Raw genomic sequence first — 13,317 nt, forward strand, 5'->3', positions numbered from 1 at the left:
TTGTATTTTTTTATTTACTATGTATGCTTAAGCTTAGTGTGAGAGATACACAAAATACTGTGCCACAAAACAGGTTTTATTTTATAAATAATAATATAAAATATTGTAACAATATCCCTGAGCTCCAAATAAAAGAAAGATACTTTTTGTGTTGTTTAAACACTTTCAACTTTAAACATGTCACTTTTAACTGTAGAAAAAGTGCATCTTTGAAAAACAAAAACTAACCAATACAGACACACTTGACATTTATATATTACATATATTCACAGCAGGTCACTTAAAATGGACTTCCTCTTACATTTTAGAAAATGTAAATTTTTTACATGCTAACAAGAAGTATATCCACATAATTTCTGTTCACAAGTAAAGCACCATATCTTATCTTATCATAACAATTTCTTTGTTGGCCCATGTTTTATTTGAACAAAATTGCCAAAGTTACTTTTCTGAGAAAAACAGGGCTTTCTATCAAACATCCCAGATGCTGAGAAGTTTAGCGCAATATTTTCTATGTTAAAAGGCACCGACAAATAACTACAGCTTTGGAGAGCCAGCAGATATTCCCGTTTTGTAGACAATAATGTTCTTTACTTTGTATCAGATTTAAACTTAAAATCTAAACCTGCCACTGCATGTCAGTCTTCTCCATGAAACAACAGTGAACACCACCTGAGGAGAACTGTTCAACCACTTGGGGACAAATTGTATGTTTTAAAGTGTAATTATACATAGGGTTAATATATAGTAAATTACCAACATGTCTATGGTCATTAGATAAACAAATATGTGTCCACAGACCCAACAAGGGGAGCTTGCTCTGCTTTCCCACTTTCTATCATTTTCCTTCAGTACTTTGGTGTAATGGAAAGTAAACTAAATACATCTCATTTTAATGAACGTAATCATCAATGAAACAGGCAATACCCCAGCCCTTGCTCATTGTGTTACAATTTAGTGCTTTCTGATGACACAAAAACGTAATGCAACCCCTGAAAGATGCCCCCCCCCCCACTTGGAGCCCCCCCCTTCCCTCTGCCTGGGTGCTCAAGTGATGGAGGGCAAGCCCTGGGACAGGGCTGGACTGTTTGACTCTTCAGTGGTCCCTGTAGGGGGCCTGATGGCAATGTGGATGGTCCTCTCCCTGACGTTCCTGGTTATGCCCTCGCCCACCTGTTGCTCAGCAGAAGCCCCGATTGGACGCAGGCGCTCAGAGGATTCAAGCTTCCCTGAGTTTTCTCTCTTCATCCTATCGATGCCATCAACAAATGTTTTCTCAACTGTATCAGAGTTTGAGAAAAGTTCAGAGAGGTTTAGTCAAGTCATGTCAAGCCAAATGAAGGTATGGTATGACATGGCCTGGAGTGCTTACCTGTCCTGTTGGTGGCTGGTCTTTGGGAGCTGTGCTCCACATTGACCATGCTGCTCTGACCCTCGTGGGGCTTCCTGGTGGGCCGGGTCATTGGCCGGGTCTTGTAAAGCAGAGTGTCCTGGATCCACTCGTGCTGCATGGCCTCCTCTGGTGTAATGCGCTTCATAGGGTCCCACCTTACAGGCGGAGCAGAGAGAGCGTAAGTCGAAAAAGCCTGATGCACACATGAGGGTGGACAAGAAATTATAGTTGCAGTGCACATTTGTTGTTCTTGTGTGAGGTACACTTACGCGAGGCAGCGCTGGATGAAGTCCAGTAATAAAGGATCCTTAGTCTTCATCACAAAGGCCAGATCCTTGGAGTTGGGGCGTCTCTTTCTACCCTTACTGTTGATGACGTTCCTGGGGTTGTTCTTTGAGTCTGCACAAAGAACATACCCACGAGTTAATAAACAACTCTAATGAAGAACAAATTTGAAGTGATCACAAGGCACAAACATTTAATGATTTCTTTGAGTAACAGATATGAATGTTACGTTGGCAGTTGATTTAGGTGCTCACCGAAAAACAGCCTCTTCCTGGTTGCGGTCTGTAGGAAACCATGTGGAGGCATTCCAAGCACCTGAAACCACACAGAGGTCATCATGATTATGATAAATTAATTAGCAGGAATATCATGCTGATAGTGAATTGTTAGTAGCAATAACATGCCAATCGTGAACAGCTACCTCCAGCATGCAGGCGATCTGCTCCACCTCACTCTCTCCAGGAAAGAGAGGGAAGCCAGTGTACAGCTCCACTAGGATGCAACCCAAGCTCCACATGTCGATGGCCATGCTGTAGGGGTGGCCCAGGATCACCTCTGGGGATCGGTAGAAGCGACTCTGGATGTAGGTGTATACTGTTGAGGAGGGGCAGGAGGACAAGACAAGGTGCATGCATAGTAAGACCACTGGGAGCCAATAGACAAAGCAATGAGATCCTGTCACTTGATGAGGTCGACCAATGATAGAGCAGCTCCCAAAGACACCTACCTCTCTGCTGCTCATAGCAGCTGGAACCAAAGTCAATCACTTTGATGTTCCCTTGACCTTTGTTGGATAGGAGAATGTTTTCCTGAAATATAAACACCAAAGTAGGAACTCATTCCACTGGACTTGTTACCTAATATACAGTAAGATAAACATGAATTCCTGATAAATAGGATCACCCCTTCAAAATTGTAATTGTTGGACTGTTTCTACAATCACTTTTACCCATCCTCTCTAAGCAAGTGAAGTAGTCAGTTATTATCCTCTGGTGGTACTACCTTTTATTCAAAAGCATTTCAGTAAGTAGTTAACTTATATTATATTGTACTGCTAGGAGTCCCTACCGGTTTAAGGTCACAGTGAATGATCTTTTCCTTGTGTAGCATTTGCAGGCACTTAAGTAAAGAGTAGGCAAAGCGTCGCACCAGGGCCTGGCTAAAGCCTTGGAAGTTGTTCTTCTTGATCAGCTCATACAGGTTCACTCTGCACAGACAGAGAGATTTAACATTGAACATGATGAATCTGATGAAACAAACAGATAAACGCATATAACAAACACATATACAGATATTAGAATAATCATTATATATCTATCACATATTCCCTTCCTTGACCTTTAGTCCTGTGCCCTACATACAGTATATATTGAGAGACATTTTTGTCTTACCCCAGGAGCTCAAAGGAGATGCAAAGGTGATTGCGGAAGTAGAAGTATTCCTTCATGTGGATGACGTTATGGCAGTTGTCCTTGTCCTTCCTTCGTAGAGCCTCCAGGATCTTCAGTTCTACCATGGCCTGATGGTGGAACCTGCAACCAGCACAGCACCATGGCAACATGAGGACCATCACACAAAAATGACAGCTAAAAATGTATAATACATACAGTATTATAAGATTTATACCTGTTCTATTTATGCTATAGTTAGCATGGTATACTATAGCTAAGGTATAGCTGGTGATTATTTGATTTATAAAAGTGCACTACTAGCTGGGTTGGGTTACCTTTTTTTGTTTCGGATAACCTTGATGGCCACATGCTCTTTGTTCTTGTGATCCAGGCACTTAAGGACCTGCCCAAAGGATCCTTTGCCAATTACCTCCAACACCTCAAAGCGATATGCTATGTGATTGTGAGCAACCTGCAAAATAAAAACTGGTCATTGCTTTACTTTGTTAAAAGCTGTGTACTTCGAGAACCGTGCATGAAATAAATACATTAACTAAGAATATTAATATTTCAAATGCTGTTTAAATTCTCTGAATGTTTCGGAGGTGTGATTACCGTCACGTAGCCTCCCTGTTCGTCATCATAACCAGAGTTGTGAGGGAGCCCATGGGATCCCTCAATCTTCTCTGCCTCCAGCCCCAAGTACCAGATTTCACTATAGTCCATGATCTCCTCCTGCTCAAACTCTGTGAGGCTGTCCCTGAAAAACCTCAGGACCTCAGTAGGGGACATGGGCAGCAGGTGTCCTTCACAAGACCACTCATCCTGGGCCTTGATCTTGTTATTGAGGGGCTCCCCCTGGCTTTCCAGTGTGGAGCTCCGTACTCTATCTTCCTGCTGACCATAAAACCCAGAAGATCAAACAATTGTAAAACATTTACATTACATTTAGTCATTTAGCAGACGCTCTTATCCAGAGCGACTTACAGTAAGTACTCGGGGACATTCCCCCGAGGCAAGTAGGGTGAAGTGCCTTGCCCAAGGACACAACATCATTTAGCACGGCAGGGAATCGAACCAGCAACCTTCTGATTAATAGCCCGATTCCCTAACCACTCAGCCATCTGACCTCCCATAAAACAATACAGAGTGAGAGCCGATGAAATTTCACATGCAAGAAGCCAGCACTAGGTGGTGTGTTCTTCCATTACGCATGTTATGAACCCCTGCAGCATTTGACATTCAGCACATTATTTTATCCAAAGCAACATACAAATAATACACAGTCACAGTACAGCAGATACAGCAAGCAGATTTACAGTAAGTACAGGACTGACGTGGAAACTACCCTGGCTCTGCATGCCCAAGCAGGTGATCTGGGGCAGGATGATCTCTGACTGGTGCTGGGTCTTGGCATTGTTCACAGCCACAGGTCTGGTCTCCAGGCGGGGCAGAGTACCTGGGCCAGTGCCAAAATTCTGCAGCAAGGGATGAGAGTAACTCATTCAGTTAGGTGTTCAAAATTAGATCCAAGGTTTGGAGACCCCTGCATTGTGCATTTAAAAAAAGGAGAAAACAAAGACCAGGTAGAGAGTGGTTTGTTTTTGTTTTTTTGGACTGATCAGTAACGAAGAAGCAGTCGCCCGAGGCCCCCCAGAGAGAGTAGAGTTACTCATCTGGGTAAGAGAGAACCAGAGACAAAAGCCTTGAGGTCTGCTCTCGAAAGAAGCCTTCACTGGAGACCCAGCTGGAGGGCTTTATCTGGGACAAACTCTCACTCTCTCTCTTTTCCCTAATCAGTTCCTACACTGTTGCAGGCTGCTCCTCCTTATCTGGATCTGGCAAGCAAATCCTCAGCAGTGCTGTTCTAAACATTTAAAACGTAAAAATACAAGTTTTTGCACCCGGCATGCTAGCAGGATGATAATGGTAGTTCATTACTGTGAAAACCCTTTTACATTTTGAAACTGTGTTGTACGTGCCCACATGAGATTATGAAGCATGTTAGTCACAGGTTATTGTTAGCTCATAGACCCTACCTTTTGCTCATGTTGTGGGCTGCGGAGCTGCGTCAGAGTAACAGCGCACACAACAGTCATCGAACTCCCCCTTGTTGCCAGATCATAATACAGTCATAGAGTTCCCCCACACTCCCAAACAAAAGTGCGTGAAGAGGACCATGGAGTCCTCATGCACTGGGGGTGGTTCTCTCCTGCCTGGAACGGGGGATAAGTGTACCTGCTTGTAGGGGCGGTTGGATCCAAGACGAGTGCCTTCGGCCTGGATCTTGTGTTGCTGGGGGTAGGCATCAGGCCTCCCTGCCTGTAAGAATTGGAAGCAAGAAATGTTTTATAACTTGTGCATATGATTAAAAATGCATGTACCCTGTCTTCTGGGAACACAGACACTTGCACAAATCTACATACCTCCGGTATAAAGAATCTTGGGAGGCTAATGCCCTACTTAAAATCAGATTTATTTTTAGAACAAGATTTTCTGAGCAAGGATATTCTGCATATTCATGCCAATGCGGCAGGGAGGCTACGGAGAATTTACAAGCAGAACACCTTAAGAATGGTACAATTAGCAAAGCACAGAAATCCAAAACACCACTGATCAACTTAACCAACAGCACAACACACAAAACTGGGGATTTTCAAAAATCGTTATTGGAGGTTACTTTGACCATTAGTCCAATGCGCTGATAGGCGCATTGGACTAATGATCTTGATCTAACTCTCACCCGTTGAATGCGAATAAATACAAAATGCTTGGCATAAATTGAGTGAACAAAGTGGAAAATCAATCTATTGAAATGCATAGGCTACACAAAACTATGCGAAATAAGTAAGCAGTCAACTTCCCATACACAAAAGAAATATACTTGAAATATATTATTAATATAAGTTACAGGGGTTGCATTTCATGGCAAGAAGGAATACAACAAGACTGTCGTGAAATGCACCCCCCTCTATTGTCTGTTCTGTATATCCCAGCATCAAATGATTCTTACTGTACACTGAGGGCACTAGTATGAGTAACCACAGTATGTTTCAGGCATTTAACACTTTCCTAGTCAGAGTTAGCAAGGGGTTCATTTCATGGCAAGAAGGAATACAACAAGCCTGTCGTCAAATGCATCCCCTTCTATTGTCTGTTCTGTATATCCCAGCATCAAATGATTTTTACTGTACACTGAGGGCACTAGTATGAGTAACCACAGTAAGTTTCAGGCATGTAACACTTTCCTAGTCAGAGTTAGCAGGTGGTGCATTAAGCCTGTTGTGAAATGCACCCCCCTCTATTGTCTGTTCTGTATATCCCAGCATCAAATGATTCTTACTGTACACTGAGGGCACTAGTGTGAGTAACCACAGTAAGTTTGAGGCATGTGACACTTTCCTAGTCAGAGTTAGCAGGGGTACATTTCATGGCAAGAAGGAATATAACAAGCCTGTCCTGAAATGCACCCCCCTCTATTGTCTGTTCTGTATAGCCCAGCATCAAATGATCCTTACTGTACACTGAGGGAACTAGTATGAGTGACCACAGTAAGTTTCAGGCATTTGACACTTTCCTAGTCAGGGTTAGCAGGGGGTGCATTAAGCCTGTCGTGAAATGCACCCCCCTCTATTGCCAGTTCTGTATATCCCAGCATCAAATGATTCTTACTGTACACTGAGGGCACTAGCATGAGTAAGCACAGTAAGTTTCAGGCATGTAACACTTTCCTAGTCAGGGTTAGCAGGGGGTGCATTAAGCCTGCCATGAAATGCACCCCCTCTACTGTCTGTTCTGTATATCCGAGCATCAAATCATTCTTACTGTACACTGAGGGCACTAGTATGAGTAACCACAGTAAGTTTCAGGCATGTGACACTTTCCTAGTCAGAGTTAGCAGGGGTTCTTTTCATGGCAAGAAGGAATACAACAAGCCTGTCGTGAAATGCACCCCCCTCTATTGTCTGTTCTGTATATCCCAGCATCAAATGATTCTTACTGTACACTGAGGGCACTAGTATGAGTAACCACAGTAAGTTTCAGGCACGTGACACTTTCCTAGTCAGGGTTAGCAGGGGATACATTAGGCCTGCCATGAAATGCACCCCCTCTACTGTCTGTTCTGTATATCCCAGCATCAAATGATTCGTACTGTACACTGAGGGCACTAGTATGGGTAACCACAGTAAGTTTCAGGCATGTGACATTTTCCTAGTCAAAGTTAGCAGGGGGTGCATTTCATGGCAAGAAGGAATACAACAAGCCTGTCCTGAAATGCACCCCCCTCTATCGTCTGTTCCGTATATCCCAGCATCAAATGATTCTTACTGTACACTGAGGGCACTAGTATGAGTAACCACAGTATGTTTCAGGCATTTAACACTTTCCTAGTCAGAGTTAGCAAGGGGTTCATTTCATGGCAAGAAGGAATACAACAAGCCTGTCGTCAAATGCATCCCCTTCTATTGTCTGTTCTGTATATCCCAGCATCAAATGATTTTTACTGTACACTGAGGGCACTAGTATGAGTAACCACAGTAAGTTTCAGGCATGTAACACTTTCCTAGTCAGAGTTAGCAGGGGGTGCATTTCATGGCAAGAAGGAATACAACAAGCCTGTCGTGAAATGCACCCCCCTCTATTGTCTGTTCTGTATATCCCAGCATCAAATGATTCTTACTGTACACTGAGGGCATTAGTATGAGTAACCACAGTAAGTTTCAGGCATGTAACACTTTCCTAGTCAGTGTTAGCAGGGAGTGCATTGCACTTACATCAAATGGAAAACAAGGCCTGCCATGAAATGCTCTCCCCTTGCATACGTTTCTTCCCTTCTACTCCAGCATTATGTACATTTAATAGCATAAATTTAATACCAATACATGTGTATGTATAGGGTGGACAGGTCTGAAATCAGAATAGTCAATGGTAAGTGTGGGATTATTATGTTTTATTCTTTCATGTATTTCATTGACTTAAACAATAAGAGTAATACTTCCTGTCTTAAAAAGGGATTTGATGGTTAGAACATTTCTTTTGATGTTGATACATAGTTGATACATCGTTTGTAGTACTTGTCTTTTGTTAGCTATAGGCATGTGAATCTTTGGTCCCTTTTCAAGACAGCTAATAACCTATTCTGGATCAGAAGGCTGTTGTTTTCGACCTGTCTGAGTAACCCACCCTACGCGCAGGCTAACTGCATTAAAATCGCATGCCTTTGAACCTATACATTAGTACACTGCTACACAAAATACATTTCCGTTGGTAATCATACTGGGGTATATTTCCTCAGAATGCGATGTCCTGGAGCTAGAATGTTGGTTCGCATTCGTTACTATATGGTTTGAATGAGGAATTTTATGGATTTTGTGTTGAAAATAGCATCTGATATTTACACAGATAACCGAAATTCTTCTCTTGAATTCTATAACAAAGAAAGTATAATGTGAGACTTCTGTCTACCCTTCATTTGGTTTGATATCAAGACGAAATCCTTCACTCTTTGATTCGCGCGCGCTCCCGCGAGGGGGTGCCAATCCAGAGTCATGCATCGGGTGATACAACACCGGAAAAAGCACAATCAGCAGTAAATAATAGGGATGGGCGATACCAATAATTTTCTTTTCGATCTGATACCAAGTACTTTCAAGACCAGTATCGTCGATATCGATACCGATACTTCTATGATTTTTTACTTTCTTTCATTTTTTTATAATGCATTCTGAAAGCCATTGTTATTAATATTAAATAAACTGCAATAGACATTACTGTCTGTGTTGCCTCCTCTGCTCGCGTCAACTGTACTTCGTCATGCTCTTTAGGGTGTTTAACTTTTAGATGCTTTGTCATGTTTGTGGTATTGCCACAATGGTGTATAGTTTTTTGACAAATGTCACATGAAGCTTCATCGTTGTTAACTGGAGTGAAAGAACTCCAGATTATGCTTCTTTTTCTTTCAGTCATGACCGCAGTAATGCACTCGAATCTGCGCTGAGTGTGCTTTCACTGAGTGAAAGTGAGATAGCGCGGCGCGCTGCCGCTGATGTACTCATGATAAGCACAGACAACTATGTTTTCTTCCGCTGTACAGCGGAAGAAAACATAGTTCCCATTGACTTTCTTATTTAAGTACATTTCTATAGTATACGGCATACTACTATTATAAAAATATTCTAAAATCACTTGTTTAAAAGAAATCCCAGGTAGGATCGATATTTCAAATTGATAATCGATCCTTTTGATACAATGCCAGTATCGAAAATATCGATACTCGATCCGCCCATCCCTAGTAAATAATCACTCTCCCTCAAAGCGTAACGGAAGTGCATTTTATTTATTTTGACAGAAGACAAAAACACCCACAATATTAACCGCAACTTCCTCTTGAAGGCTTATTCCAACTGCAATATCCCAGTTTCTATCTAAATTCAATGAATTAACCCACTTTAAAATCCCCGTTCAAGTTGTCCAACAATTCATTTGAGAGCAAAAAGAATTAATTCTCCGTTTGCATTATTAAGCACTTTAAATTATCACACTTTACTAAAATCAAGGTTTGCAGAAAGCTCAAGATACAGTTTCACTGACAACCATGCTAAATTTTGCAAATAAATTATATTATCGCTATATCCTCAGTGCACTACGCAACATTTATGCCTATATATTCATTTTCTCACCTTTATATTAATTTCGGGAAACATTGTTTTCCTCCAACAGGGTTATCCAATAGGAAAAGTTTTTTTTTATTTTCTTTCATAAACAAGGATGCACTGGAAATTCCATTAAAACATCTGGCGTTAAAAAAGACAGTTCCGATTCTTAGACGTTGGCCAATTGATGCAGTGGACTAATGCCTGTGAGCAATGAAGTAAAGTGCGGACATGCATTGAGGAAAACGGCTGTCAGCCGAAGATTAAAGAGGATAGGGATACAAGCTGTTGGTATTGACGTTCATCGTTGAGGAAAAGACACCTGTTAAAACTGACAGCTTATCCACACCGACAGCTTGGGCTCCCGATATAAAGTGTTGGTCAACTCACCGGCGTTACGACGGTGCAAAACATTCAACCCAAGCATGAATCACAGTGTGCTTTTCATATAGCTACAACAGTACAGCAGTTAACCCAGAGTCATACATTAGGTCTTGTTAGCCGTCGCAAAACAACGAATCCACCCTTTGCCTAAACGTTCCTATAAATTGCATTTTGGGGCTTGGTGTCACAAAGTTTCCATCTTTGGAAAAGGGTTAAACTGAGCACCTTTATTGCGCTCATTGTGTCATGTTGACTGAGTCAGTGACCCACGCGCCGCAGTGCCGAATGCAGCATCACACAGCCAAGCTAATAATTAGCCTACTTTACTATTACCCCCCAGCAAGTTACCTTGAAGCAAAAATATATTTAGAAATAAATATTTGACTAACAGTCTCTCTCTCTCTCTCTCTCTCTCTCTCTCTCTCTCTCTCTCTCTCTCTCTCTCTCTCTCTCTCTCACACACACTCTCTCTCTCACACACACACACACACACACGAAAAACACACTCTTAAGTAAATCAGAATGTAATGTGATTCTTTGAAATTGTGGAGTAAAAAGCATATTCACTTACATAATAATGCAGTACACCCCCATGCAAGGAGAGGATATTTTTTCAGAAACCTATGTCAACATGGAAGTGTTAGAAACCATAACCAATCAGGGAGAGATGTCTGAGATGAGGCTATATGATGGCCACAAAAACATTCTGCAGGCTTTAAAGATATAATCCCTTCCAATCTTCCATAGATGTGTTTACATGAGCAGGAGGACAGGCATTCTGACCAGGAGGACAACCCGGCAGAACAGCTCATAACAAATCCAATAACAAACCAGTAGTGGCTTGAAAAGGAAAACCAACACCAATGTAGCATGACCCAATAAACATATAATCCTTAAAGACAGAGATCCTCTAGGGCTATTGTGCAATGTTCATATCCCCCATTACTAGCAAATAGAAGTGTGGGATTCAAAACATAGCCTAAGTGGGGGTTCTACATAAACCCTAGGATTAAAGTATTTAAGCACCCTAAATCCTCCTAATATTGTTCATTAGCAGGGGATATTAAATGCAATTTACATGCTGCAGCAGTACTGCAGACCTGCCAACCTGAATCTTCCACAGAATGCCAAATAAACTCAGACAGCAGAAGTAGACTAAGTCGTCGTCTTCCTGGTGTCTTACCTCGTTCTCGTCTTCATTGCTCAGGACAGGCTGGGAGCCATCTACCGAGGCCTGTGTAGGAGGCTTAACCCAAAGCCATACTGTAGCTGATTATCCGCTACCCACCTACAGACAGCAGTGTCTAAAGTGAACTGGGCTAGTTGGCTAGTCATGAAGCACAGTCTGGCTGGGGTCATAAGTAGTACAACTTGACTGGTCAGAGTGAATTCTATCCTCTCGCACTCAATGGTAGGTGGTGACACATCTGTCTCTCAGACACCTCTGAGAAAGATGCTGGCATAGGACTTGAGGAATGGGGAGTAAAATGACATACTATCACCTAATGTACCTTTCAGATAAAAAGCTGAAAGCTTTGTTGTACAAACTATGAAACTAAACTTTGAACAGTATTGCATGAATCTGATAAATTACTGATACGTAATGTTGTTACATGACTACAACACCACTTAACAACTTTTTAAACACAAGTCTTTAAACACTGACTTAAAAAGCCTGCACCAATCCACTGAGTACCTATGACCATCCAACACAGATACTATCACGGAAACTACTGCTCAGAGAACCGATTAACATGTTGTAGAGCACATGTCTTTGGCTTAACACTCGTTTTAAACCCTGAACATGGTGTAAGCAACCTGTTTGCATTGTCTGTCCCACTGAGACGTCTGTCAGCACGCCCACCAGAGCTGCTGTTCCCCTGGCTGCTGTCCACCATGCTGGGGATCAGTCTGGCTACCCTGCCACTGTCAGCCAGGTAAGGCAAGACCAGGTTATGTCATCAGAATCAGAATTTGGTTTATTTGCCATGTATGTTATACAAACACGGAATTTACTGTGGCAACAGTAAATTCCCCAACCCACTCTCCATACATACACATGCCACTCTTTCCATAAGTGTAATAAAGTGGCCACATGTATACACATACGGTGTTCTCGAGAATTACTTCTGTTTTGTTAGAATTATCTTTGGAAGGAATGTTTTTTGGGGGCTTTGGGCTCATCTTACGTAACGGTTGTTGATGTTGCTACATTGTGCAACATGGTCATTGTGACAGTGGGCTAAGTCATTTTTCAGGCAAAACATTTTTATCAAAAAGATGTTTTCAAGAGTTCAAACACTACAAAATAGGTATATTTCTGGCTTCAGACTCCTGATTACTAAGCAGCATGTGGCACTCAAAAGAACAGCATGTTCCCCTCATTCTTCTTTGATTTGATGTTGAAAGTGTTTTTTCCAAGATATTCTTATCACAGATCCCAGCCACAGCATATACGGTTTTCCACATGAAACAAGATTTGCCTGTAATAATGGTTTTCTGTGCAGCTAGATCAACCCAGTTGGTAACTTCAGTGGCATGGAATATTACTGTATCAATCATCTTCCACATGGCTTAATCTCTATTATTAGGATTTGGTTTTAATCTGCAATTTAGCCTACCCTTTTCAGCTGTGGGAGTGCGAGGTTCCTGTCTTTGATAAGTTTCTCGAACTTCTTTCTAAGCTCTTTCCTTAATTGTTTAAAAGTTACACAATATTCTGAAGTTAGTTCATCAATGTATATAGTCAATGCTTTTGTATAGCCTAGTCATTTAGCCTACAACTTGTTACTCACTTTCGTCCAGAGGATGGATTAGTTGTGCTCATGATTGCATTTGCAATCACGAGCGAATCGGAAAATGTAGGCTATTTTTGGTTGGCGGCCTGAAATTTTGCGCTCTCATTATGCTATCATAATTCTGTCATAATAGCGGCATAATTCGTATTTGTTAGTTGAAGCGCAACATGACGTAGCGAGACAGTATTGTTTAAGTGTAGTCAGAAGATACTTTTTATTTTGTAGGCTAATTATCGTTATTTTGAGAGAGCTTAGAGGAAAGTATAGCGTGAGTAGAACTACTTAAATTAATTTATTCAATGAGATATCGGTCGCAACATTTTATCGCCTCCAGGCATGTAAAACACTGGAGTTGCAGTAAACAACATTCACCAACAGGTGGCCTATCTATGCCATTTTACACCCATAACAAC

General features: G+C 41.7%; 1 protein-coding gene across 3 annotated transcripts; it reads right to left on the reverse strand.

Moving 5' to 3' along the window:
- Positions 1-1,035: 1,035 nt before the first annotated feature.
- LOC134037678 (dual specificity tyrosine-phosphorylation-regulated kinase 4-like) lies at positions 1,036-12,982 on the reverse strand. Of its 3 annotated transcripts, none has more exons than XM_062483131.1 (14): positions 12,902-12,982; positions 12,728-12,797; positions 5,308-5,391; positions 4,407-4,547; positions 3,685-3,963; positions 3,405-3,541; positions 3,070-3,210; positions 2,747-2,885; positions 2,406-2,487; positions 2,100-2,272; positions 1,933-1,993; positions 1,663-1,792; positions 1,373-1,548; positions 1,036-1,280 (listed from the first exon to the last, which is right to left on the reverse strand). In XM_062483131.1, exons 1-14 carry the CDS (start codon positions 12,931-12,933, stop codon positions 1,048-1,050), a joined length of 1,878 nt encoding a protein of 625 aa, XP_062339115.1. In that variant the 5' UTR covers positions 12,934-12,982; the 3' UTR covers positions 1,036-1,047. The 3 variants fall into 3 exon arrangements, with proteins under 3 accessions (XP_062339115.1, XP_062339114.1, XP_062339116.1); XM_062483130.1 differs by having other exon boundaries at positions 3,685-3,966; positions 12,902-12,981; XM_062483132.1 differs by lacking the exons at positions 12,728-12,797; positions 12,902-12,982 and adding an exon at positions 9,750-9,948 and having other exon boundaries at positions 3,685-3,966.
- Positions 12,983-13,317: the final 335 nt, after the last annotated feature.

Source organism: Osmerus eperlanus, chromosome 17 (genome assembly GCF_963692335.1).
Source record: "Osmerus eperlanus chromosome 17, fOsmEpe2.1, whole genome shotgun sequence".
Lineage (NCBI taxonomy): Eukaryota > Metazoa > Chordata > Actinopteri > Osmeriformes > Osmeridae > Osmerus > Osmerus eperlanus.

Bases quoted from the DNA above. Each gene is read 5' to 3' on its own strand.
- LOC134037678 (XM_062483130.1), bottom strand. From the start codon at position 12,933: ATGAGCACAACTAATCCATCCTCTGGACGAAA. The intron at 12,798-12,901 runs GTGAGTAACAAG...TAAACAATTAAG, and splicing joins AATCCATCCTCTGGACGAAA to GAAAGAGCTTAGAAAGAAGT. The intron at 2,488-2,746 runs GTAGGGACTCCT...TTTATATTTCAG, and splicing joins TTCACTGTGACCTTAAACCG to GAAAACATTCTCCTATCCAA.